Source organism: Camelina sativa, chromosome 5, assembly GCF_030686135.1.
Source record: "Camelina sativa cultivar CO46 ecotype springtype chromosome 5, ASM3068613v1".
Lineage (NCBI taxonomy): Eukaryota > Viridiplantae > Streptophyta > Magnoliopsida > Brassicales > Brassicaceae > Camelina > Camelina sativa.
This window is the reverse complement of record NC_141884.1, coordinates 32,240,128-32,268,041: the sequence shown is the minus strand read 5'-3', so window position 1 is coordinate 32,268,041 and position 27,914 is coordinate 32,240,128. Positions and strand designations below refer to the sequence as shown.

General features: G+C 34.5%; 4 protein-coding genes, 1 long non-coding RNA gene and 1 other non-coding gene across 7 annotated transcripts; 5 read left to right on the top strand and 1 right to left on the bottom strand.

Moving 5' to 3' along the window:
• Nucleotides 1-1,049: 1,049 nt before the first annotated feature.
• On the bottom strand, nt 1,050-4,933 carry LOC147944597 (subtilisin-like protease SBT3.17). 2 transcript variants are annotated; one of them, XM_087452796.1, is made up of 9 exons: nt 4,716-4,933; nt 4,211-4,299; nt 4,028-4,119; nt 3,845-3,942; nt 2,946-3,760; nt 2,513-2,805; nt 2,300-2,414; nt 2,011-2,182; nt 1,050-1,748 (listed from the first exon to the last, which is right to left on the bottom strand). In XM_087452796.1, the coding sequence occupies exons 2-9, from the start codon at nt 4,250-4,252 to the stop codon at nt 1,186-1,188; spliced, it is 2,190 nt and encodes a 729-aa protein (XP_087308922.1). In that variant the 5' UTR covers nt 4,253-4,299; nt 4,716-4,933; the 3' UTR covers nt 1,050-1,185. The 2 variants fall into 2 exon arrangements, with proteins under 2 accessions (XP_087308922.1, XP_087308921.1); XM_087452795.1 differs by lacking the exon at nt 4,716-4,933 and having other exon boundaries at nt 4,211-4,407.
• Nucleotides 4,934-7,471: 2,538 nt separating this feature from the next.
• Nucleotides 7,472-8,333, top strand: LOC147944596 (uncharacterized). The gene is made up of 2 exons (XR_015558516.1): nt 7,472-7,621; nt 8,008-8,333. It is a non-coding gene; the product is annotated as an uncharacterized LOC147944596 (long non-coding RNA).
• A 409-nt stretch (nt 8,334-8,742) lies between these two features.
• On the top strand, nt 8,743-12,080 carry LOC147944595 (subtilisin-like protease SBT3.16). Its single transcript, XM_087450987.1, has 8 exons — nt 8,743-9,052; nt 9,160-9,251; nt 9,360-9,457; nt 9,560-10,377; nt 10,463-10,758; nt 10,849-10,963; nt 11,062-11,239; nt 11,343-12,080. The coding sequence occupies exons 1-8, from the start codon at nt 8,936-8,938 to the stop codon at nt 11,909-11,911; spliced, it is 2,283 nt and encodes a 760-aa protein (XP_087307113.1). The 5' UTR covers nt 8,743-8,935; the 3' UTR covers nt 11,912-12,080.
• A 6,866-nt stretch (nt 12,081-18,946) lies between these two features.
• On the top strand, nt 18,947-21,595 carry LOC104787644 (glutamine synthetase cytosolic isozyme 1-2). Its single transcript, XM_010513246.3, has 11 exons — nt 18,947-19,277; nt 19,443-19,482; nt 19,611-19,714; nt 19,806-19,854; nt 19,939-20,045; nt 20,125-20,212; nt 20,293-20,421; nt 20,517-20,591; nt 20,685-20,776; nt 20,869-21,028; nt 21,123-21,595. The coding sequence occupies exons 1-11, from the start codon at nt 19,204-19,206 to the stop codon at nt 21,273-21,275; spliced, it is 1,071 nt and encodes a 356-aa protein (XP_010511548.1). The 5' UTR covers nt 18,947-19,203; the 3' UTR covers nt 21,276-21,595.
• A 424-nt stretch (nt 21,596-22,019) lies between these two features.
• TRNAC-GCA (transfer RNA cysteine (anticodon GCA)) lies at nt 22,020-22,091 on the top strand. The gene has a single exon. It is a non-coding gene; the product is annotated as a tRNA-Cys (tRNA).
• A 1,491-nt stretch (nt 22,092-23,582) lies between these two features.
• Nucleotides 23,583-24,742, top strand: LOC104787643 (uncharacterized). The gene has a single exon (XM_010513244.2). It carries the CDS (start codon nt 23,703-23,705, stop codon nt 24,519-24,521), a length of 819 nt encoding a protein of 272 aa, XP_010511546.2. The 5' UTR covers nt 23,583-23,702; the 3' UTR covers nt 24,522-24,742.
• The last annotated feature ends 3,172 nt before the right edge of the window (nt 24,743-27,914 follow it).

The following is a 27,914-nucleotide window of genomic DNA, read 5'->3' as shown; positions in this document are numbered from 1 at the left end:
CACGAACAAGACAGACACGTGGAGAATGAGTAGAAGAGACGAGTGGACGCGAAACGTTTTGGTCGGAAAGGGCCATCTCATCCGCTTTTTTGTATGTCTTTGCTTCCGTTTAAAGTTTGAGATTCTTCTTTCTCTCGTGCGTCCTTAAAAAGTCCAAAAAACAACAAAATTAAAAGCCAAAGATGGATAATGGGAAGTGGGAACTATTTTAATTAATTCATCTATCACGCGGAATATGGTTTTATAATCAAATGATAATTATAAAAGTTTGATGTTAATGAAAAGTGTCCTTATTTTGAATTTAATATTTTACTAATTGAAATATTATATTTTAATTTTGGAAATTCGATGTGAATCGAAAAAGAAAAAAAAAAACAGATACGAATACGATCGTAGTCACTTGGGAGTTGGAAGTTTAGTTCATAAGACAAGTGGGGTAAACAAAATATTAGGATCACCATAATTTTTAAGTTTTTTAAAAGACATTTATTTCTTTATTTTAACGTAATAATTATATTCAAGGTTTAGTTTTTTTTTGGTAAAAGATTATTGTTTATAATGTAGTTTTACATATCCCTAAACCTAATATCATCAGCTTTTGAATAATAAATATAAAATGCTGACAAAAATAAAATATTTTTTTTTGGATTGAAGTTAAAGTTATTATTGGAAACGGTCCCTAGTGACACCAATATGACGAAGACTCAACGCTCAAGTTAATATACCAACGCAATGGAAAACAACTTATAAGTTCCAACTTTTGATCATATCGTAAGGTTTTGATCATACCAATAAAAAAAAAATGGTTTGGAGGCTGAACAGTCCAATTAATGCTATTGATGAAGAATATACTCTATTGAGTATATTCTCTATAGAGTATGTATATTCTACAATTAGTTAATACTTAATACACATATTCATTCATACATGATGGTGTCCGACAATTTTAAGATTTTAATATGATTAATCGCATGTCTAAACCTATATTAAGTATGAAACTATATGGAACTAAAAGATCCGAGGCTTTAAATGTTTAGATATATGTGAGATAGGAAAACCACATTATCTGATTCATCCAACGAAGAATAGAATATATGAATTAACGAAAATAATAGTAGAATATATATGAATCATTACCAAAAAAATAACATAAAATCCCTATATTAGTTACAAGTGAAAAAATGATTAAACATAGCTCTTCAAGATCTTTGTTCGCACGGCAACAGGAATAGTGACGTTATGTACACCATCAGTCCAACACAAGCTCCCAAAATAATAATCACTGTTCACTCTATGACTCGTTTTCACTCTCACATTAAACGTACTCTTAGTAATGTTAGAAGCGAACACAAGAGTCTTGGGATTCACATCAAGCTCTATACCAAGTGGAGACTCAACCAGGGGTTTGTAAACCGAATCAGCCGGTCCAACATTTGTCACGGTTCTAGTCAATGTGACCTCTCTAGTGAGACTTGGGATTATGATGGAAGGCATGTTGAAATCGAGCATAGATGGCAGTGGAGAAGGGCATTTGATAGGTTTACCAACTAGTTTGGAGATGGCTCCGTCATCGTATTCCGCAGAACAAAGGTAATGAACATAGTCATTGATGCCCATGTCGTAGATGAGGCCCGGGTTTGCTACTTTCTCCGGGTTGATCAAGCCACCTCCATAGTCGAACGGGTCAGCAAGTTTACGCGTTGATCCCTCTGAAAATATTTGCTCTCCAGATGGATCGGTCCTCCATGCTTCATTTCAACAACGAAAGTAAATATGTTTTGAGTCTTGTTAAATCAGAATTAAAAGATATATTTGATTAAAACCCCACCCGAATCAAAGCCGTACCAAATTGATCCATAATAAATTCCGTTTTTATTTGGTAACACTTTTCTAAAACTAAACCATTAGATAATTTAATTATGTTCTAAAAACGAAATCAGATAAGTCGAACAAAACCCGGATGAACATATCTTATTTTGGTATATAGTTTTTAGAGTAAGAACTACGAACCTGTTGTGACAAGAGCGGATCGGATGGCAGCTGGAGACCAGTCAGGGTGTATTTGTCTGAGTAATCCAACAATTCCGGACACAACAGGAGTTGCCATTGATGTTCCCGATTTAAATGTATACACACCAGTTACAGCAGAAAGAATATTAACACCCGGTGCTGCTATATCTGGCTGCATTATCATACAATAGAGTCCCAAAATTTCATGAACACTTGGATCAATGTGTTTGGAAAAAAAATCAGCAACAACAACAAACGAAAAATAATTATATTCAGTTACTAAGCAAACCTTGAGAATTGCTGGTGTAACTGAGTTAGGTCCTCTAGAAGAGAAATAAGCCACCCTAGATGCAACAGGCTGGCCAATGAGTGTCTTGGAAGGGCTTATTTTTGCTTTAGGCGAACTACAAAATCATAATGTTCTCATGTGTTAGAGACAAAAATAATAATAATAATGAGAAGAAAGCTATGTAACTAGAGAAACTTGGTTTAAGATTATTACACTGAGGTCTGGATATAGTATAAGATGTCAGTTCCATACTCGTAATCTACAACGGCGCAAGGAACACCCAGGCCACTGCAAACCATAGGATTAATCGCAGATTGTACATAGATTATACCAGCACATCCAGCTTCGAGTATGTCATGTGCTTTTTTTGCCGCCTCAGCGGTTGGGGTAAACGCAAGCATGATGGACCCTTTAGTTACCCCTGCTTCGATATTGGTGTCCAACAATTCAATTGCGTTCTGAAGCTCACTAAATCCAACTTCAGGAAATGTGTTTAAACCTTCAGCCTGGAATAGTCAGAGGAAAAAAAGAAAAAGAATCACATTCTGGCCAGAAAAGATGATAGACTAATTAGGTTTTAAACCGTCTTGAATAACCAATAATAATTATGAAAAAAAAAAGAAAGAATTAAAAAGTTGCATCATACCAGAACAGTTAGATTGTTTCCCAGAGTGATTGGTATAGGGAAAGAACGGTCGAAGGATGTTGCAGCGACGGTTATGATCCATGGAGCAAGATTATCAATGGTTTGAGCGCCAGGTCCTTCGTTTCCAGCAGAAGCAACAACAGGAATGCCTTTCATCACGGCTTGGAATGAACCGAATGCAATGTCATCCTTATCGACATCGAAACTCGCTGGGGGCTCATTACCGATTGAAACGGATATAACATCAACCCCGTCGCGTATGCTGTGATCGATTGCTTTGAGTAAATCAGCTGTAATACATCCAGCACGTCTCCAACACGTCTTGTACACAGCTATACGTGCATGAGGAGCCGCGCCTCTAGCGGTTCCTACAGCTAGTCCTTTGTAGCTTACATTAGACACAAAAGAACCAGCAGCAGTTGCAGCAACATGTGTCCCATGGCCTTTAGCATCTCTTGGGGACCTAAACTCTTTTTCTGAAACGAAATCATATTCCTCCTCAGACAAAAGACCTTCAGTGAAGAACTCGGCCCCTATAAGTTTTTTGTTGCAATGTTTTTTGGGGTCAAATCCTTCTCCAGACATACATTTCCCTTTCCAACGCTTTGGGATCGGTCCTAAACCTGTGTCATTGAAAGACTGTGACTCTGGCCATATCCCTGTGTCTATGACTCCAATGATAACTTCACTTCCCATCTTGGTATCATGTAGAAGACCTTTTGGAGAAGTAGGAGAAAGTCCTAGGTAATCATATGTCCTCGTTGTTTTCGGCCACATTACTCGACTTGGTACAACAGAAAGAACCTCGGGATGCACTGATACAAAACAAATCAGACTGTGGTTTTCATAGCTTCTTCTTTTGAGTTTATATGGACAGAATAAAAAAAAAATTGAAGTACCTGAAAGGTTTTTTGCTTGAGAGGCGGTAAGTTTTGCTGCAAAGCCGGAAAAACCATGCTTGTAATTGTAGACTATAGAATTCTTGGCAGCTTCTTTGCTATATGCGTCACAAAACATTAAACCAAAAATGAGTATACCCTCATAAATATTCTCAATATTTCACTACATTGTAATATTCATACCTTCCAAGAAGTGGTTCAAGAATTTTGTAATGTGATTTAGTAACCAGCTCAGGGGTATCATGTTGCTTTGCTCCCAAGTGTACGATATGAATCTAGGATTATCGAAAAAACAAAGAAAAAGATTCTTCATATGCCCCTTGTAGTATCATTACTCAAAATATGAAAATAGAAGAAAAAAATTACCTTGCTCATCAAGCCATTGAGTTGTGCCGCGGAGATAAACATTCCGTTCAAGATTAACACGAGGCTGATGACTAGAGAACTTGTATGATCTGCAATCAGAAAAGATTTGCCCATTCTGGGTTTAGAGGGGGTAGGTATAATAACAATCTTTCCCCTCAACAATTATTCTCTTATTGCATCACAAGTTGCTTGAACATGCATGTCTTTGTTTTAATTTGTCTCATATATAAGAAACGTTAAACTACAGAAATAATCAACTGGATTCTAAAAATATACATAGCCATGTACCAAATACAGTTAAGAAACAAACAAATTGTTACCATTTAAAAATATATTGAAATATCATATAGTTACTCTGATTTATTGCTTAATTTGGGATATTTTTCTTCTTTTTTTTTGGTATTCCGATCCACCTAAATTACCTAATTAGTTAGCCAGGGGATTAACAGTTAAGAGACAATGTTGAAGAATGACTATAACAAAAACAACTATTTAAGAACATTACCTCACAAAACACTCTTCCTCACCATCATCATCATCCATATAACTCATTTCTCCTTAATTCCGACTTGTTATGTGTTTCTTTAATTAGTCATCGGAGGATGTTTCTTGCTTCCTTTCCTCATCATCTTCAATGGAATGAATGATCTGGTTTGAGCAATGCGACTGCCTTAGATGCGGTGTTCTCCGGATTATATTTTACTCATATATAATGTTATCTATAAATAGATATAGAAAAAAAAAAAGCAACCTTCAATCTTCATAGTGCAATTATAAAGGGGAAAGGAAACTTCATACTTTTTATAAGAAGTAACCGTTTATAGTGCTCAAAGAAGACAAATAAACATTATTTAAACATGGATAATATTTAAGAGTACCTAACGGATTTATATTTCTTCATTGTAATCAGCTTCACTAAAGAAATGGCCCAATTTCAGATGCTTGTCTTGTAACTCCTCGACCATCACTTTTTACTGAGTTCTATGTCTTCACTCGGCATGTTAACCTATCTTTATCTAAGGCGTAGTACCTTAAGCGCAAGTCCAAAAAGCTAGAAAGATTCGTTTACCGATACTCCAAATCACGACTGATAAATTTTGTGTTTTGTTTTTATTCAGTAATGACAATTACCCCTATGTCACCTATCCTATAATTACTCTAGCTTGAACAAGCTAAATTTTGGATTTCTTTTCTGATGATTGCCAAAAAAAGTTTTTACTAATATAAGTAACCAAATCAATCTTTTTAAACTTTTTCACATGCACCACTATATTTCTTGAAACCCTAGTGTTTCATGTCTCTTAGAAATTTACCTAAAAAAGTTCAACATATCCAAAACTCTAAAACCAAATGATACACATGCAATACTTTGGTCACTACGCATTACCTATCTTAGCTATTGTAGTTTCTTTCCAAATGTAACTTGAAAATGTGATCTCTGGGATTTTCCCTTGATATTTTTCCAGTCGAATTAACAACACTTGGTCGAACAACACAAATTTCAGTTCAACTTACGATCCAAGTTTTCGTATTTCTTTTAGACAGAGTTATGATTCGACCAAATGTGAATTGAACTAACACTTAGGCTCTGATTGGGAGAGACTTTTAAGACTTTAAATTTTAAGACTTTAAAATTAATTTAAAGTCTTAAAAACCAAAATTTTACCAATCGTGCTTTTATTGCTTTATTATTTTTAAAAGTTTTAAAAGTCTAACTATCCACTTTTTTAGTTTGTACATACAAATTTTTTAAAGTCACAAATGTTAGACTTTTTGGCTGTAAAAAAATAAATAATAATAAAATTGTAGTTATTTTTTTCTTTCTTATTATCCATGATGATTAAAACATTCATTTTCAATCTATGTATAATTTATCACAGATATATTATAATTCACTAAAAATAGATTTTTTATTTCTGTTATTTTGAGATCCATTTTTCATAATTATTTTTGCATCAAAAACTATTATAACACATAATCAATATGTCATATCTTTATATTTATTTAATATGTTGAAAATATTTCTCTATTCATTTTTTATGAGTTTTTGTATTTTAATTTTAAAATTTTTATTTTTTAAATAAAATTCATTATGTTGCCACATAAATTTATTCTTAGCATAATTTATATTTATAAAAAACATACAATAAAAACAACAGCCATTAAAATTTTAACAGTTAAAGTTTATACAGCAAAAGTCTCTACAGCAAAATCTTTACAGTCAAAGCATCTACAGCCACAAGTAACAGCGGTTACCAATTAGGGCCTTAGCCTACTCTTTTTTTTTTTTTGTAACTTTTGGATATTTCCTTGACCACAGAACTTTCAAGACATATTTCAAACGTTAGATATTTCATATGACATATATAGAATATATATTTTACGCTTCTTCGAACCTTTAGACTTCGATTACACATATTACGAGTATCGGAGTATGTATGTTAGAGCATGATTACTGGGCGTGACTCAGTGGGTTTCTTATATATTTGGGCCCCCAAAAAATATTAAAAACCCCATAAATGGGTCCATTTTAAGAGTATCGTTACCGTCGGAAGGATTTCCAGAAACGCCTTAAGAACGAGGCGTGGCGTTACATGATTGGCTGGTAGGTAAATATAAAATCGATTTTTTTTTCTTCTCATTTTTTTTTCTCCTTCCTCCCGACTCTCTCTCTCCCTTCTCTCTCGTTTCTGAAGGAGACAAAAACGGCGATTGTTGATGAAATCGGAGAAATCGGATTCTCGTCGAATCCTATGATTTTTCTCACTTAGATCTTATGGTTGGTTGTTTACCCGGAGGCGATGGCATCTAGATCGGCGAAATTGTTAGATGCGACGGTTCGTTTGTCACGACAAACGACGGTGGAGGTTGCTATATGGTGGGACAATGACGGCGGCTGTTTCTGGTGGTGCCCTGAAGCTAACGGCAAGGTCCAAATCACAACTAATCGAAGGGAGAAGGTTCGTTTCTCATGTGTTTGTAATTTGGCGAAATCGTTAGATGCGATTGATTGCATGTGGTTGTAATTAGGCTCGGGTGGTTGATAATTGGTAGATTGGTTAAATATTTGTGTCGATTTGACTTATTAGGTGTAGAATTTTAGGGTTTGTTTGATGTTTGTGTCGATTTGACTTTATAGGTGTAGATTATGAGATTAGTGTGGTTAAATGTTTGTGTCGATTTGTATTGGTAGGTGTAGCATATGAGATTAGTTTGTTGGATTGCTTAAATGTTTTGTTCTTAGTAATCGAGTTGTTTTGTGCGAGTCTAGGGTTTGGTTATAAGTTTTGTTCTTAATAGCATATGTTATTGTTTTGTGCGAGGTTTTCATCAACTGGATGTAGCGGTTCAATGGTGACGTGAAGGGAAACATGAAGTGGACACAACGGTTGTGTTTTCTCACTTGAAAAGGTATGTTACTCTAGATTGCAAATGTTGTTGTTAGGTATTGTTAGAATTTGTTCTGTTTTGATTGGGATGAATGAGTTGGTTTTGTTGTTCTTGTTCTATTTTGATAGATATTGTTTTGTTTGCGGTTGTGTTCTTGTTCTGTTTTGTTCTTGGTTGTGTTCTTGTTCTGTTTGGTTGTGTTCTTGTTCTGTTTAACATCACGGCTTGGTTGTGCTCTTGTTCTGTTTAACATCAATGGCGAAGAACACAACCAACCGCAAACATAAAGTAAGTGTAGTAAATGAGTTGGTTGTGTTCTTGTTCTGTTTTAGTAAGTGTAGGTTAACCACGTCTTGTGTTCTGTTCTTTGTTTAACACTTGTTTAACTTTTTCTTCTTTTGTTTCAGGTTTTGCGACTTGTTGTTCTTGTAACTCGTTGTGACTTGTTGTCCTTTGTAACCCATCATCACGAGTTGTGACTTGTTGTCTTTTGTAACCCGTGAATGGGTTTAGGTTTGGTTGTGTCTTTCGGAAGTCCTATATATGACAATGTTTTGTTCAACCTCATTTGCTATATGTTCTTCTCATTTGTATTCTCTTATCTTTCTATTCTTCTTATCATCAAATCTTCTTATTATCATTTCATATTCTCAAATATTCAAACCCATTTCAAATTAAGCCAAAACATAATATTTAAATGTTTGAGTAACCTCTTTGGGGTTCTCTAGTAATAGAGTGATTTTGCTTAGGTTCTCTTAGAGTTACTTAACTTAATTTATGATTATTTATATAATAAATAAATGTGAGAGTAACTTTGGTGGGTTACTCCATTAATGATGGTCTTAGTCCTTTTCATGCAAATTTTAAATTTGGATGGTACGTAACATAATAACATAATTGTAAACAAGAAGTCTAAATTATTAACGTTCCTGAACATTTATAAGTTATGAAAAACATATAGTTCGCTAACGTACGTTTTATCAAATTAATTTTTTCTTAAACCTCCTATTTACAAACCAAAATGTAAACAGTTTTAAGTTTTAACTCGTTTTAATTTCACACCGATAATACGTTTTCTTTCTAAACCACAAAATTAGCTTTGGTGGTATGCCCAACCTTCGTTGTAGTCTAAAAAAAACTCCCAACATTCTTAGACGAATGCTTCAATTTAAATACGAGATGACTTGATCAACACAATCATAATGCTTCTGGGATGAAATCAGAGAGGACATTGTTGAGGTGGTTCAAGAATAAATAAATAATTATAATCTTGGAAGATTCTTCTAGGAAAAGAATCTGCCTCAACAACAACAACCCCTTAAATCTTAGGATAACATGGGGTTGTCGTCTCTGATTGTATCTAATAATAAGAAGCATTTTGTAGTTTTGTTCACAGGTTTAGTATTAATCTTCAAGATAGCTTTAATTACAGCTGCTAATGAGGATAGCCAGGTATGTTATCAAATTTTTGCTCTTTTTATTCGACAGAATTGCGAATAATTTTCGGTATTTTAGATTCTTATCGCAATATTACTTTTTTCGATGATGTTTATATTTAGATTTACACTGTGCATTTGGGTAAGAGGCAACATGATGATCCTGATCTTGTAACTGAATCACATCATGATATTCTCGGACCGCTTCTTGGAAGGTAATGATGAATGAGCACTGATATATATATGCTTTTGGATCGATCGATGTTTTGTTGCGTGAAAATAAATTGGTTTATGAATTTATATGTTCTTGACTGATAATGCAGCAAAGAAGCTTCTCGTGAGTCTATGATTTATAGTTACAGACATGGTTTCTCAGGCTTTGCAGCGAAACTCACATCATCTCAAGCAAGAGAACTTTCAGGTCAAAATTTGAAACGTTTATCTTTCTTGTTGACGAAGAATTAGGTCAAACTTCGAAGTGAAACTAATCGAAACTAGAATTTATGTTTTGGTTTTTTGTTAGAGCATCCGGATGTTGTTCACGTAACGAGAAGTAAGAATATGAAACTGACAACAACAAGGGTCAATGATTACTTGGGACTCACTCCAACCGCTCCAACTGGTCTTTTACATGAGACTGATATGGGAAGTGGAGTAATTATAGGAATCGTGGACTCAGGAGTATGGCCAGACTCACCTTCATTTAATGACAACGGTCTTGGACAGATCCCGAGGCGTTGGAAGGGACGATGTGTTTCAGGAGAAGGGTTCAAAGCATCGAGCTGCAACAGAAAGTTGATTGGAGCTACTTACTACTCAAAGGGTCTCAAGGAAATGTACAATGGAATGCTCAACCTTACGGAGAAAGACGAGGTCATGTCCCCTCTAGACAAAATCGGCCATGGAACCCATTGTGCAACGACAGCCGCAGGTTCTTTTGTCCAAGACGCCAACTACCTCGGCCTAGCTAAGGGAACTGCGAGAGGCACTGCCCCAAAGGCCCGTATAGCCTCTTACAAAGTGTGTTGGAACAACATAAAGTGTTTCACACCAGATATTATAAAGGCCATGGATCACGCCATACGTGATGGTGTCGATGTACTATCTCTCTCGGTCGGAGATGAAATACCGCTTGGTTTTGAAGTTGATCGGGATGACTTTGCTATCGCTGCTTTCCATGCTGTTATGAAAGGAGTTCCGGTAGTAGCTGCCGGAGGTAACGACGGTCCCGATACTCAAACAATCTCTAACATTGCTCCGTGGATCATAACTGTCGCGGCTACAACCATGGACAGAGAATTCTTCACGCCCATCACTCTTGGAAATAATATAACCTTACTGGTACTAATTGGTTGCTTGCATCACAATCTACAAGAAAATGTGATCGTTCATTTAACTCTTTTCTTTTGTGGGATTTCATTGTTAGGGACAAGAAGGTGTATACACTGGAAAAGAAGTTGGATTCTCTGAGATCATCAACTTCGAGGACCTGACAAAGGAGGATCTTACAGCTGGTATAGCTAAAGGAAAAATCTTGTTTTCCTTCATAAGAGGAACACTTGCAGAAAATTTTGGGGTTGCTATGCAAAAAGTAGGCGCTGTTGGCCTTATTATTGCGATAAAACCAACCGATAGTGTTGTAACCGAAAAGGCCGATATCCCTGTTGCCTATGTAGACTACGAACTTGGGATGGATATATTATTGTACATGCAAACAACCAAGTATACGCTTCTCCTCCTTCACATTTCTCTCTAAAATCCATTTGACGTAGTAAGAATTTTTCTTTTTTTTTTCTTGAATGAATCCCACAGAAAGCCTATAGCTAAGATCAGTCCAACCAAGACGTTCGTTGGCAAACCGTCAGCTACTAAGGTTGCAGGATTTTCGTCTAGGGGTCCCAATTCAATATCTCCTGCTATTCTTAAGGTGAAGTATAAACTCCTTATTTACTTCTTGCTCTCTTACACTCAACTAGTCTCTCACGTTACTGATGAATATACATTTTGGTTTTTTTTAAAGTACAGCCGGATATAGCAGCACCAGGTTCAGGTATACTCGCAGCCATGCCATCATGGTCAGGATACGAATTCCTGTCAGGAACATCTATGGCTACACCTATCGTGGCCGGAATCGTCGCACTTCTTAAACAAAACCACCCTGACTGGTCTCCTGCTGCAATCCGATCCGCTCTCGTTACAACTGGTAAACATATACTGATATACATATAAATATTTATTCACACGCAAAACTATTTGTTTCTTTCTCCACAAGAAACACCCACGAAATAACTCAATAACCATTCCAGCAAGGCAAACCGACCCATCGGGAGAGCCTATTTCAGCCGAGGGTTCCCCACGCAAACTCGCTGACCCATTTGACTACGGAGGCGGTCTCGTCAACCCGATGAAAGTAGCCGATCCGGGACTTGTCTACGACATGGGAGAAAATGAATATGTTCATTACTTGTGCTCAGCAGGCTACAACAATACGTCCATCTCAAAACTACTTGGAAAAATATACACTTGCCCTTTCCCATTTCCATCAATGCTTGATGTCAACTTGCCATCCATCACAATCCCATATCTCAGTAAAGAGATCACCATCACTAGAACCGTGACTAATGTTGGACCAGTTGGTTCAGTTTACAAAGCTGTGATCCAACAGCCTCAAGGTATTAACCTCCAGGTGAGTCCCGAGACTCTTGAATTCAGCTCCAACACCACCAACAAGATTACGTTCACGGTCAAAGTCTCTACTACTCATAAAGCGAATACTGATTATCACTTTGGGAGCTTGACTTGGATCGACAATGGAGGCCACAATGTAAGAATACCACTTTCTGTGAGAACAAGACTTTTGCACTACAAGATCTAACAAAATTATTAATGTTGTTATAGTACCAATGTGTATTATAATTAGATTTTTATCAAAGGCAATGTAAATGTGATAAGAAGCCCTTTTTTACACTGTGTGTCAAATTGGCTCTTCCATTTCATGATACATCTACATCTACAGAAATAAATGATGATATAAAGTTTTATTATTGGGCCTAGACTCAAAGTACGTAAACTTGCTCCAGCTTTTATGTTTAGTTCTTCTATCTTGAGGAATTTTTTGTTTGCACATGGACCACTCGATGACTCAGGTTTTAGTTTTGGTGTTTTACCATTGTGGATTGTTGGGAACTTTTTATCAGTGGCTCACCTCTAAATTAGTAAAATGCTTTGGCGAAATCCGGATATTTGATGCTAAATCTAGGATAGAAATTACAGTTGTAGAATGAGAAATGAAGAAAGAATAAAGAATACTTGAAAATAAGATGTAACATGTGAGGGGGAAAAAAGTGAAATAACATCAACCGTCCAATGAGCCTATATACTAATAATAGGTAAGATTTCATTGTTTTATCTTTTCTCTCTGTCCACCAGAATCACATAAAATGACTCAATGCTAAGTTGGTGCACACATACATATATTCGGATTTAAATTGGACTTTTAATCTTTATGAGATAAAAACGGGACGTAAAAGTAGATTCTGAATTGTTTTCTTGATCATTGAGTCGCAGAAACAATATAAACCAATGATATATATTAGTCAACAAGTTGATAAAAAGCTAGTAAAATACATGGAAAACTATCTATCTAGCTATTATCGATACATGTTAAATAGTTATACAAGAACTACAAATATAGTCACTGAGAAATATTATATATAGAACAATATATAATGATTTTCTTCTTATTTTTATACGAACCATATTGAACACTTTCTAAAAGTTTCTACTATATATAAACAAACTATCTAAAAATAAAAGGTTTTTTATATAGATATTTTCCGATCTTATACAACTTTAAAGACCGCGTCACTCTTACATATAAAGAAACTAAAAAAGGAAGAAAGAGTACTTGTAAAAGTGATTCGCATCGGATTCTACCAAAGCAAAACGACTGGTTTTGTTTCTATTATACCAAAGCAATCGTATAATACTTATACATGTTACATTTTTATTTTAAGATAATTATTTTGGTTTTATCCAAGATCATATGCATAAAACAAAAACCGTTTGTTTGTATACACCTTATTTCGTACCACTTCGTACGCATTGTTGGATTATGGTAAATGTTTTCATTTAAAGTAATACGGTAGCTCTCCAAATTACTCTATTTATGGTTTTGAAAATGTTAGTACAACCATCGGTTGTTGTGTTGTATGCGGAGATCCAACATGATTTGACTACTTCATATCTAGACTAAAGTTTAAATTAATTTTTTTTGGATTGATCTATTCAGAACTGAGTTTTAAACTTAAGCTCGATTTCGTTTGATACGTGTTTTTCAATTTAAAACTGCACGCTATTCATATAACTTTGTACGCAACGAGTTGCGTAATCATATGCTATATATTATTGACGAGGATCAATATATAAACTAAAACGGAGGAAGTAAACCGAATTTAGTTATACTTTAAATTAATCTTTCTTAAAATGGAATAATAACCTATTTTATCAACTTATATATCTGGTTGGACTTGGATGCATGTTCGTGAGTCGTTGTCAAACTTATTACAATAAATTTGTATTATTACTATTGTTACATATTTTTTTTTCTTAAGCTAACAACGACTTTTTCAAATAATGACACTGATACATTATGTAAGAATCTTATGAACAATTACATTGTGGAAGAAAATAGATATATGTATATTTGTCTTTATCATTTTTTGTCAACTTCACGGATATATTTAAAATCCAAACTGAATAAATTTCTCTTTACGGCTTTTATACTGTGTTCTTTTAAAAAATTTAGATAAATATCCAATATACCAACAACGATTTGAACTCTTGTAGAAAATGCTATTATTTGGCCTGTTCTACTAGAATTAAAATTATTTTTTATAGACAATCTGTAAATTCAATGTAAAATTAAAAAAAAAAATATATATTCAAACTAAAGTAAAATTATTGATCATCTTAGATATATATATATATATATTTTAATTGAATTTAATTGATTTTTTATTAAATTATCGTAAATAAAGTTATGGGATGATATTTAAGATACCGAGGAAACATATAGTTGTTATAAATTAATCACTCATTTTCTTTGATGTAGATGTTTGAGCAAAAATTTAGTTTTTCAAGTGATAGTAAACTTATGGGATAATTCAAAATACAGTATTAAACATGTAGATGAATAAAGATAAACATGAATTCTACATACAAGAAAAAGGTTGAGTAACATGACTACACTTAAACCAATCGAACAACCAGCAAGCAAATTCATCCATCACACAATAAATGATAAGATTGGCCATTTTAGAAATGTTCTAGCAAACCAAGTGAGGCTATACGTTTTTGTAGGGCTATTTATATATATATACTATATGATTTCAATATACTCTTAAATGGTGGGGCTATTTATTCATAAATTGGTACCATTTATCTATTAGCTTCCAAACAGAATATGACATTTACGGTCATGTCTCCGGTTTCTCTTCTCCGCATTTCTCACTTTTGCATTTAAGTTTTTGTACGACGTCTAGTTTTCATAGCTTATAAATAAAAGTTATTAAAATTTGGCCAAAGAGAAAGTATATGCTATTAGATTGCCTTAAACATATATAAATGATATGTAGGTTGCGTGTGACACTAAACCGCTAACCTTATTATTTTCAGCTCTCATATTCTTGCTATATTAATGAATTTCTGAGTTTATAAGAATAAAGAATAAGTTTGAGTAAGTGATTAAATATGTAGCTGTACCAGTGAACTTAAGGCCAAGTTTAAGACTTAACCTCTATGATTAATTAGAGTAACAATGGCTTAAGTCTTCTCCAAAAGGCAAAGTTGACTAATATTTGTCCCTTAATCTCCTGCTTGCGTATGTAAGAGGAGACCAATCATGGATATTTAACTACACAACATAAATATATAGATCTATGAAATACTAGTATAGTATTATAAATATTGTGTTATTTAAAAAAAAATATATGTAAACCATAACAAATGACTCGTGCATACATTGTCGGCTTTGAATTTATACACTTAAAAACAACGAAAATAAATTAATAGTTGTAGATTGTATTTATAAAATTGCAAATTTGCAGGCGTCATAGATGAGGGGGCTCGATCGCGAGAGGACATAAACTGTGAGGTCCTTGGAACCACTAGATTTATAGATTTGACTTTAAAAAATATTCGAAGTTAGTTGAGATTCAGATTCTAATTCAATTATCGAAGCAATTTATACTTTATATAATGTGCCGCAAAAAATGTACCAATTCAACAATGTTATTAGTCAGCTTAGGGACTTAACCACGTCACTGAACAAAAAAAATCAGCAACTTTTATTTATACTTTTTATTTAAGTGATTGATGATATGTTCGTAAAGACGTTGGATGAAAATATTCGGTACGTACTTTAATTTACCATTGTATTATTTTATAATGTATATAAATCAAACCCTAAAACTACAAAATATTAAACCACATATCGAGTAGAATTGGGTTGAGTTGGGTATGAGTAACTTATAGGCTCTGGTTGGTGATTTGGTCTTTGCTACATATAACAAACTATACGTTCGCAACGATAGTAGTATTTTGACACATTAGTTTTACCCCATGAATTTTTGAGACGGTAAAACTTAAAAGTATATATTGTTGTTTTTGTTATTATGTTTTTAGTTTTATTTATTGACCGTACTACGAAATTTTTATTATACCTATAAAAAATGGTTTTTACCGCTTCGAATTATAAAAACATAATCTTTCAATTGCGCTGCTAAATTAATATAACCGTTTTGTGTCATTATATATTTCATAGCTATATAGCATTTATAAAAATCTTATTCGCAGTTGAAAATGACCACATGCATCATTTTGCGTCGACATCTACATTGCATAAAGTGTCAACATCAATATTGCAAGTTGCAGATGCAATAATAAACTGAACTGTTTGAATTGTACAAGTAAGTTAAATCTCTTTTCATTGGTCCAGGCCATCAATGATTTTTTGAATTCATTTTTTTCATTTCTTTTTACCATTTCCACAAAGTTATACATCAAATATTTTTGGAGTGACTAGATTATTTTTTTACTAATAGGTTCCGGACCTATGTTCCATACATTTTCTCAAGCCAAAGATCAAAGCAATTTATATAGTCATTTTCCAAGCGACGTCTCTCAAACTAACGACTTTTAAATTTTGTCAGAAATCTTTACCAATTAAACTGTTGATGTTTGGTTGTGATTGGATATTTAAATTTGTGCATTCAAATTAAATCATGTTAAAAAGAAAACAAAAAAAAAACTTTTTAATTGGCTTCGACTGTAAAATAGGAAAAAAATAATAAATCAAAATGGTAGGAAATTTTACTCCATATTTTATAAGCTGAATTTTTTGTAGTTCAAAATAAGTATATGAAAATTTAGCAGACAATAGATGTAAAATAACAAGATCGTTGTCTACGTATAAATAGTGAGATAATTTCATCATACTATACGCATATCAAATTTCAGTAAAGAGAACATCAGCACTAAATTATCATTGATGATGACATCTTACTACCAATACTTGTTTTGTTTATGTTCTATCAGCGTTGGAACTAGTTCAAAATGTACAATAATCCACAACAAGTTCGGTCTATATTCGTAAAAAAGACATCTCGATTTAACAAACTCTAGTCCATAAAAGGCTACAGCGTTTCAACTTTTAACCAAAAAAAGAAATGGAAAAGAGAACAAGCTATTTGGTTGGTAATGTGATGGTCTAAATTATACGTAGGATCAGAAATCAAAGCATCTGCTTTTCCTTTTTTTTTTTTCTTTTTTTTTTTAATTTTGATTTTTGTCTATTCTCTTCCTCGAAAGAAATCAATAAATTTAAGTCACATGCATTTTGTATAAATTACGAATATCAATGTTCAAAAAGTGTCAATGGAAAAAGTTTAGAGAACACTTTACATATATATATTTTTCGAAAATGGAAGACATACATTAAACATGCGCACCAAAACATGATTATTTTAATTGTCAAAACATGCTAAACTAAACGTAGATATATTAATTAAGTGTATTATGGATTCTCTTTTAACGTGTTCGTGGGTGCAAATATGCAATTATGGCTATCATGGATTAACATTTTGCGTAATTAAAATGGTCGTTGTGGTTACAAATCAATTTGATTGATGTCGTTTTGTTTTTTTTTGTCGACTTCTCCTGGATTTATCTTTTTTTAGACAACCTCCTGGATTCATCTTTTTCAATACAAATATGATGTGTCAAATCAAAAAAAAAAAATTAATAAGTATAAATTTTATTATTAGCAATACATAGTTACGTTATGTATAATTCTGCATAAATCTTACCTCTGAGAAAACATACATATAATATAACATTTAGGAAATTTAAAATCAACATAATTAAAAAAAACCATCTATTTTTGAAAACATGATTTTTAGTTTTGAATATTTTATTCATTTGTTAAATATCTTTAAAATATGCTTATGTACTGATATACATATTTTAGAAATTTAAATATTGACGTAAATGTCATTATTTGAATTTAGATATTGATAACAAGTTGGGTCGGATAACTCATTCTCATCATTGCTATGAAACGTACATACATGCTTATCCAAATATTTGGTTTTTAATTTTTTATGTTGGATATAAGTACTAAAAGCTTTTATAATTCATAAATCTGGGATAACCCTAAATCCAAGAAATTTTCCCAGCTCTACACAAAATTTTGGAAGGTTTTGTTAGGTGAGCTAAACTTTTTACACAAATTCAAATTATCACATATTCACCATGTAAAACACAACTAATATTATATATGTATATCTTCAACAAACAACAGCGAGCTCTGCTAAAAAAAAATATCGAATCTCTTTTGTCCCTTTTCGAATTTTGTATTGTTTGTTTATATAATAATTTGGGTAGATTCGAGACCCAAAAAAAATAAAAATAATAAAGTGTGTGTGTATAGATGATTCATGATTGGGTAAGGGTCGCAGCTTAAGGCGCTTGTTAGCAAACAACTTTGAGGAAGCGGTTGTTTAGTGGATGGGTTGTGGGGACGAATGGTCCTAAGGCCGTACAATCGTCTTCCAACTTGTCTTTTAACCGGTTTAACCAGTTCGATTGGGACAACCTATGCATATGATGTTTTTGCCTTTTATAATTTTATTCTTTCGTTATCTCATCCATGGATAAATAATGAAGCATCACAACGACGTTCTTTTCTTCATGTCTATCCATTTCTTTTCGAGTAATTGAGAACATGTTAAATAAACAATAAAATTACATTATTACTGTTTTCTTAATTTTCAACTCTAAATATGAGTCATTTATCTAATTTTTTGTTTTTCTATATAACTAAACCAAAGTTTGTACATCCCCAGAGCAAAATATGTTATATATTCTCATTCCAATAAACACACTCAAACCAACGATATTTAGATTTTTTCCAAAAATCTTTAAAAGTTGAGCTATTAGTTTTTGGTCATCTATCTAATTTACTACTTTCTTACTTATTTTCCAATAACATAATTACTATTATCTTTATGTTTTAAAGAGTTTAGTGTATGAACAACACAAGTATATGAATTTTTCTTTAAATGTTTTTCTTGATCTGGTATGCATTATACATGTTATGTTTGATCTATTTAGCTGCACCATCCGTCACTTTCGGAAAATGATAAATGTGTAAAAATGTCAATGGTAATAACACTAGAAGAACACACCAACCCATACGAACGAAAAATTCAACACCTACATAAATTATCTACCTACCAGAACTTTTTAAAATATAACCCAATAATAACAAGTCAACAATCAATTTAATGACTAAAGACTAAATTATAACTTAATCAAATTATAAACCAAAGTGTTTAAAGTTTAATACATCGAGATCGAGTTTTCCATTGGTAAAAAAGTATAAAAAAAAAAAATCTTTCTAATATTTTAGTTTATATTATAAAATAATGTTTGCGAAAACAGAGTATCCTCACGTCACCCTCTATCTCTGTTTACCTTCGTTGCACTATAAGTAGTACCACAACCACGAACTCCAAAAGCATCATCTCATAAACCCAAGAAGACACACAATCTCAAGATTTGCTAATTACATAAAAGATTCAATCTTCTCCTTCCCTTTTCACAGCCATGAGTCTTCTTGCAGATCTTGTTAACCTTGACCTCTCAGACAACACTGAGAAGATCATCGCTGAATACATATGGTTCGTCTTCTTCCCTCTGCTTTTTGTGCCATTTGAGTTTCTCTGGATCTTTGTGTTATTACTGGTGAACAAGAGCATGAAGTCAAAGGATTAGAATCTTAAAGTCAATGTTTGTTATTCCCATTGGACTAATTTGGTTTCTTGATGTTTTATTTTTCCAAACAGGGTTGGTGGTTCTGGTATGGACATGAGAAGCAAAGCCAGGGTGATTTAATCTTTCTTTTAATTAATCGTTAACTTTTTGGGATATTTGAGCCAAAAGGATAAGACTTATGTGATGTTTTTTCAGTATGATTAGATTGAATTACTAAATTATTGGTTTGTGTCCTGCAGACTCTCTCTGGACCTGTGACCGATCCATCGAAGCTTCCGAAATGGAATTATGATGGTTCAAGCACTGGTCAAGCTCCTGGTCAAGACAGTGAAGTCATCTTATAGTAAGCCCTTTTCAAGATTTTCTTGAAATACCTTTTCTCGTTTTATCTTCTCGATTTTTCTTAATTGATCGGTTTTGTTTGTGTTTCTTAGCCCTCAAGCAATTTTCAAAGATCCGTTCCGTAGAGGCAACAACATTCTTGTGAGTTTAAAACTTTGGTTTTTTCTTGTATATGTTCTGTTTTTAGCAGTTAGATTAATCATTTAAAAAAACCGGTTTGATCAGGTTATGTGTGATGCTTACACTCCTGCGGGCGAACCAATCCCTACGAACAAGAGACATGCTGCAGCTGAGATCTTTTGTAACCCTGATGTTGTAGCTGAAGTGCCATGGTTAGTCCAAACTCCTCTGTTTTTGTTATATCTTTTTCGGTTTCCGGTTTTAGATTGCTGATTTTTTCGGGTTAATTAGGTATGGAATCGAACAAGAATACACTTTGTTGCAGAAGGATGTGAACTGGCCTCTTGGATGGCCCATTGGTGGCTACCCTGGCCCTCAGGTACATTTCTTTTTCACGTTTGTTCACCGCTCTTCTTAGATTTCTCTCTTCTCGGTGTCTGAATCATCCATCTCTTGCAGGGACCATACTACTGCAGTATTGGAGCTGACAAGTCTTTTGGAAGAGACATTGTTGATGCTCACTACAAGGCTTGTTTGTATGCTGGAATCAACATCAGTGGGATCAATGGAGAAGTCATGCCGGGTCAGGTAATCATAACAACCAGTATCGTTTTAAAAAATCACTTATGAACCAAAAGTTTCAATCTTTTTTGCTTAACCAAATAATTTTTTGGTTGAGACAGTGGGAGTTCCAAGTCGGCCCATCGGTTGGTATCTCAGCTGCTGATGAAGTGTGGATCGCTCGTTACATTTTGGAGGTAATAATCTTAAACCATTCACTTTCAGTTCTTGTTGATATTTTTTGAGGAGTGCAAACTTAAAACACAAGTTTTGGTGGTTTTTAAAAACAGAGAATCACAGAGATTGCTGGTGTGGTTGTATCTTTTGACCCGAAACCTATTCCTGGTGACTGGAACGGAGCTGGTGCTCACACCAATTACAGGTAAAAAAGGGTCATGAATCTTCTAGCTTGTTAACCTTTACAATGATTCGGAAGAAATATATAAAAATGGTGAATGGTGTGTTTTTTTTCAGTACTAAAACGATGAGGGAAGAAGGAGGATACGAGGTGATCAAGAAGGCGATAGAGAAGCTTGGACTGAGACACAAGGAGCACATTGCTGCTTACGGTGAAGGCAACGAGCGCCGTCTTACTGGACACCATGAAACTGCTGACATTAACACTTTCCTTTGGGTAAGAGATATTAGAACATTGCTCTCTAGTTGTTTAAAGTGTTGATAACATATTTTTGTACTGATCTTTTTGTGTTTTGAATATTGTTTAAAAGGGTGTTGCGAACCGTGGAGCATCGATCCGAGTAGGACGTGATACCGAGAAAGAAGGGAAAGGATACTTTGAGGATAGAAGGCCATCTTCAAACATGGATCCTTACATTGTTACTTCCATGATTGCAGAGACCACACTCCTCTGGAACCCTTGAAGCTGGCCAAGATCCAAAAGTCTTGAATTGGGTTTCTTGGAAGTTCCAAGTTTGTCTTTTCTACAGCGCCATTGTACCGGTTGACACTGCCGGGGTTTGTGATTTGGGGCCTTTTTTTTTCTTTTTAATCTTTTGGGTTTTGGGTTCTGTGGTTAAGACTTAAGAGCAAGTCCCTTTGCTCTGTTTGTTTGACCATTTTATTGAACCTTTAAGTATTTGTAATAATAATACAATCTGAAAAGGCCTCTTCATGTTTCAATGCTAGAGAGACTAAAGATCTCAGTTAACAGTCCAATATATATATGATACAATTTCCGTAAGGTTCTTATAGCGACCCGAAAACTGTAAGCCAAATCAGCCTGGCTTCGGCTGGTCAATTTGGCTAATGATCTTTTATTTTTCGTTTTGCAATACCAATGCTGGTCCAGTCTGGTCCGTTTTGGTCTATGACCCGCAAGATTGTTGCGTACTCATCATCGACTTTTTGATACTCTGGGCTTGCAAATCAAACAACAATGTTGGATACTTATTATCATTAGACTGACTGAACAAACCTACGATTACCACTCCTGCAGTTTTATATCTTTTCCACCTTGATGATAAAGTGGATTTTAATGATAGGAATACGATCAAGGTTTTATATCGTTAGTCAAGCCTTGGATCTTTGTCGTTTAGGTTCAAATCGTACTAATCCTTAGCAGTAAAGGTCTTTGTCTTTGAAGCAACATTCCAACGAATAAGCTTGGGTCCATAGCTCAGTGGTAGAGCAATTGACTGCAGATCAATAGGTCACCGGTTCGAACCCGGTTGGGCCCTATTATTTTTCTTTTGCAAAAAAAACAAATAATATCTCCAACTTTTTGTCACGTGGGTTCAAGTGATTATGATCCATCATGGGCCGTAATTAATACGTCTAAGGCCTCTATTATTTTCACTTCCTCGATGAGAAATTCTAACTTCTTGTCACATGGATCAGCGTAACAGGGAACGTTAAAACTTGTAATTGTTCTTATGTTCTTGCTTTTGGTTACCTAAATTATTCTGTATCTCAAACAACTCAGAGATGACTGGGAAATTAAAGGCATCACCACCACTGTGTGGTGTTATAGAAAGCGCAACTACTTTCCTCACCAACTTAGGGATGTGATGTGAATGTGGATGAATGAACAAACATCTTCATCCGCAGTAAACAAAACCTTAATAAAATAGATTCATTTACCGAACATTCATTTAAGTAATTATTATGCACGTCAATCCACTTTCCTAAAATAAAATTCCATACTCAGTTTCTCATCCGATAATTTGCGGGTCTCAACCTTCCTCCAGAATCCAAATCCGTCTTGACTAATCACTTAAAACCACTTATGAGCTTACCAGTCACTCACTCAGTCATTCTATATAATTTTAATTGATGTTTAAGGTTTCCACACATAAATTAAAATATATATATAACTTTAACTTTGTGATTTAAGGTCTAAATTTCAACCAATTAGAAAACATGTTCTAAAATTAAGTTGGCCAAAAAAACGTACACTTATTTTTGCATAAAAATTTGAAAATATATACCACTTCAAATGAAACAAAATTTTCCAAGTAAAATATCACTTAAAATTGATACTGATGTAGTAGTAAACATCAGACTTCATTAACAATAACTAAACGATTTTCAAAACTTGAGCACTTACAAAAATGTTCGAAGTTGAGAGAAGAAAACCCATTAGTTCCACAAACTAACAAAACCTATTCCGGTACGGGACCATCATGTATACACATATGTTATTGAAATTTTAATTGCTTAAAAAAACTGTTGGACAGAAAGAATTCACACAATACCATTCAAATCATCCCCACAATAAAGCCAAGTTGACTTAAAAGGAAATAATCGAATCATTACCGAGACCAAATCTTTATTTCTTCCACTTAGTATCATAACTACAGTATGACATAGTCTTTTCAAAATGAATGGAAAAAAAAACTAAATCTTGTCTTTGCATTGTAATTGTATTTTTTTTAAAAATCTGTCACAACCAAACTTCAAATTTTTCCATTCATTCGAAAAAACCTATATATATAATTTCGTAGTCTATATAATAACGGCTTGTATAGTCCCATATTTATTGGGATATTAATGCACGAAATAAGTATAACGTATAAAGGACCGCTGGCGATACATATGATATGCACTATCCAATTACAAAACCAACTAACACAAATATAAATTAACATTTACTCTATGGAATTATTTAGATTGCCGTATCAATTGGTGGACCATAAAAGCAAAGACCAACGCACCTACTTTTTCTCATTTGTATCTCTACTATTTCCTTTACACAAAATTTAATAGATTCATCAATTACGTCCCTTAGCCTTTCCCTTCGCCACTATTAACGTCTATCCCACAAATTTCATTTACTCTCTACCTCCACAATGCTCCCATTTAGCAACTACTACATTTCTTCACCATCTATGTCCGAAATGAACATTAGCAACAGCAATGGAAACAAGAGGAGGAAGAAGAAACGGCCGGCGATGACGGTTTATGATGGAGTAGGAGGAGGAGGAGAAGGAGAAGGAGATGATTTGGCGGTGGTGAAGGCGGCGGCGTGGGCTTGGTACTTACGGAAAGAAGGCAAACCAATCATGAGAGAGTTTGATCTAACTAGAGCAACAAGAACACCGCGACCTTCACGGTACAAGATCGAAGCCACGAAGAATATGATCCTCTCTGAGAATAAGGTTTTGGCTGAGAATAGGTTTTCTACTAAGTCTCCGCTTTGGTATACTAATTACTTATTTCGTGGGGACCAAGAAACGCAATACTCTCGTCTTCTTGACACTTACGAGGCCAAGAACATCTCCAAGAGGCTTAACATTGATGATTCTAGTTTCTCCGGGAGTTCAAGCGATGCTTTGTGGCACAACGGCAATGATCATCATCACAATCATAATCGTAATGATGATTATGGTTGTGATGATCATGGTTTGCTGCAGAAGAGAAATGGTTATGATAATAACACTACTACTAGAACGAAAAATGACAAGAGCTATAATGGTGGCTTCATGAAAAAAGTGAGCAAAAGAAGTTTGTGGAAGGGAATGATTGTGATGGGTCCAGGCTCGACGGTTTGTGGGAGAAGTGATGACGTGGCTTCGCAGGCCGGCAGGAGAACGGTTAAGGTTGCGGCGGCAGCGGAGGCTCTGGTCAGGTCGGCGGCAAGTGGCAAGACTCAAAGTGGTCGTCGCTAACTTTAGTGGTTCTTGGGTTGTTGAACTTTAAAGACTTTCTAGAGGCTGGAAGGGACTTTTTCTTTTAAACATATATATATATATATATATATATATTGATTAATTGTACATTTTAATTCCACTTTCTGATTTTCACTAGCTCTGTAATTTCGACCAGTTTTGAGTACAATATGTACATCTTCAGGAAAAAAATGGTAGAAATAAAAGATCGTTCTATCTCAGTTGTGATTTGAACTTAAATTTTTTCCTATACATTATAAGAACAACTTCTAGATTTTAACTTTCTTAACAAAATACTATATTTCCAGTCTCAGTACAATATATTAAAACTTATTACTGAAGTCTAATTTATAAAACATAATATATATATACTTCAGTTTTTTTTTTTTTTGGTACACAAAAAAGGTGCATGAGAATGAAATTTTTTCTCCTAAAGGTGCATGAGAATGAAAAAATACAATGGTTTGTAACCCATTTAAGTTTTGGCTTTACAACTAGTAAAAATAAAGAGCCCAACACATTACTAAAGGTCAAGTTGAATCAACTCATTGTAGCCTTGTAGGTATATAGAGATCCAGCCCGGTAAAATAGAAGGACTCTGATATATCATGGTTTTTGTGGTTTTTAACCATGATATAAAGAGTCTTTTAGTGTCTTTTCATTTGTTTCTAGATTGTTTTTGAGTCTTTACAGGTTTTTAGCATGGAAGGAGCAAAATGGAGCAATTTGGATGTTTTGGAGCATAAATCTTGAAGAATCAATTTGGTCTCGGATGAAAGCAGGAGCATCGACCGACACCAAGATAGGAGGCATCGACCGACACTCATCTCTGTCGACTCAAGACCCAAGTTTTGGAAAATTTACAAATCTGTCCCAAAGTTTTCCATAATTGCAACATAAGTCCATGACGTGTTTTAGGACATATAAATAGTGTTTTTAGGTTTTTAAAACCCTTAAGTTTTATTCTATCAAGTTCTATTTTTCCTGCAACCCTGAGAGATTTTTGAGAGCTATTGGAGAGAGATCTGCTTTGTAGAGAAGAATTTCTAAACTCCTTCTTACTCTTTTTAATCTCTATTGCTTATTATTCAGAATCATGTCTTGTTCTTCATTGAATATGTCTGAGTAGTTTGCTTGTTAGGTTTAGGGTTTTTCACAGGGATTTTATGAATTATTAGATCTGTTTATTTAGGATTTATTATCTTTCTAGATCTTCATCTTAGGTTGTTCTTCATATTAATCATTGATTGACCATCTAGAATTAATACCTTAGGAAAATAAATTGATATGAGAATATAATTGTTTTCCTGATAAAACCTTTTGATGAGCAAAATTATTTTCTGCAAAGAGATTTGATTTAATAATTTTGTGAACAATCTAAACCTGATTTTATTGCTGATTTTTAACCTAGAATTTTACAAAGAGATTTGGATTTTCTGGTTTTAAATTTAGATATTATTTACAGTGAGAACTGATTTAATTTACAAAAGTGTTTAGAGTTCTAGATCTGTTCTTAATTGTTTGAATCCTAATTTATTGATTTATTTAATATTTCATAATTTCCTGAGAAATTCCCTAGGCCTAGCTTTTTGATCTTCTGAATTTACAACAAGCTTTATTTAATATTTTGCATTGCTATTTTTAATTCAATTTAATCTGTTTAGCATAATTGAAAAACTCTATAATTTATTGTGTAGTCTTGAGTCCTTGTGGAATTCGACCCCTAAGTACTGCATTGATCTCTTAATTTGAGAGAGTAGCTCTAGGGTTTAATTTGAGCATATCAAATTTTGGCGCCGTTGCCGGGGACTCTCTGATCTACCATTAGATTTGAGTTTTAGATTTTGTCTAAACTTTTCTTTTTTTTATTTTCTACTTACACGTTTTTTGTTTTTCTTCTCTTTGGTGTTTCAGGTGCATGCCTCCTAGACCTCACACAAGGAGCAATAAGTCTGGTCCTACTGTGAATTTGTCAAACCAAGAGTTGGGAAAACTTGAGCGTGAGAACAGAAAAGCAGCTAAATCTCTGAAGATGGTTAATACGATCATTCTGATGCGAGATGAGGATGGTGCTTTGAGGGATCAAGAGGGCCACTTGCGCAATGAGCAGGGCCAAAAGCTTGATGCACAAGGAAATGTGATTCCTGAACCTGTTGTCATCGAACAGGCTGTCGTGAACCAGCAAGCTGGTGTCGTTGATGATCCGGATCTTGGTGTCGATCGACACCAACCAGGTGGCATCGATCGACACCCACCTGCAGACGTGCGTGGAGCTGCCAACCATGTACAGAACCCCGTTCGAAGACAGGAGAACAACCGGGATCTGATCAGGACCATTGCTGACTACAACCGGGCTGATCTTGTGTATGAGAACCGGTCTGCTATTGTTCCTCCCCCTTTTCAGAGGAATGATTTTGAGTTGAAACCTGCGTACTTTCAACTAGTTGGGCAGAGACCTTTCTCTGTTTTGCCCAATGAGAAGCCCTTGGACCATATTGAGCATTTTGAGGATGTAGTGACCAGTATCAAGGCTAATGAAGTAACTGAGGACTTCATATTCTGCAAGCTCTTCCCATACTCACTTGCAGGAGAGGCATCTCAGTGGTTGAAGCAGTTGCCAGCTGGATCTTTGACATCTTGGCAACAAGTCAAAGTGGCTTTCCTCAGCCATTTCTATGATGATGCAATGTCAGATGAGTTGAGAGTCAAGCTATCCACTTTCAAGCAAAGACCAGAGGAAGCTTTCAAGGCAGCTTGGGTGAGATTCAAAGCTTATCAGAGGGACTGTCCACACCATGGTTTTTCAAGGGTACAACTGTTGAGTATCTTCTTCAGAGGGTGTGACTGGAAGTATCAGTTAGCTTTGGATGCTGCAAGTCATGGGAATTTTAAGACAAGAATGCCAGAAGATGCTGAAGTTTTGATTGAGAATTTGGCTTCTAGCAATAGCACTAAGGGAGCAGATACTGAAAGAAAGAGATTGCATGGAGGATTTGATTCAAACCAGTTAGCTTCTGTTAATGCTAAGCTGGATTCAGTGCATAATCTCCTTATGGGTAAGAAATCTGTTCATTTTGCTGCTGAGGTTGAGACATATGAGCCAGAACCTGATCAAGGACACCAAGAGGAAGATGTGAACTATGTGTATGGGAATCAGGGACAGCGGTTTGGAAATCAGCAAGGCAATAGGACTTACAGTGGGAACTCTTCAGGCTACACTTCCAAGCCAGAGTATCAGCAGCAACAACAGAACAATGGCTATACAAGGACATATGGGAACTCATCTTATCAGTCTCCACCTCCTAAGACTTCTTCTGAGAGTAGAATGGAGGCCATGCTTGAGCAGCTTCTACAAGGACAAGAGAATCTGACAGTGACATTCAATGGAAAGAT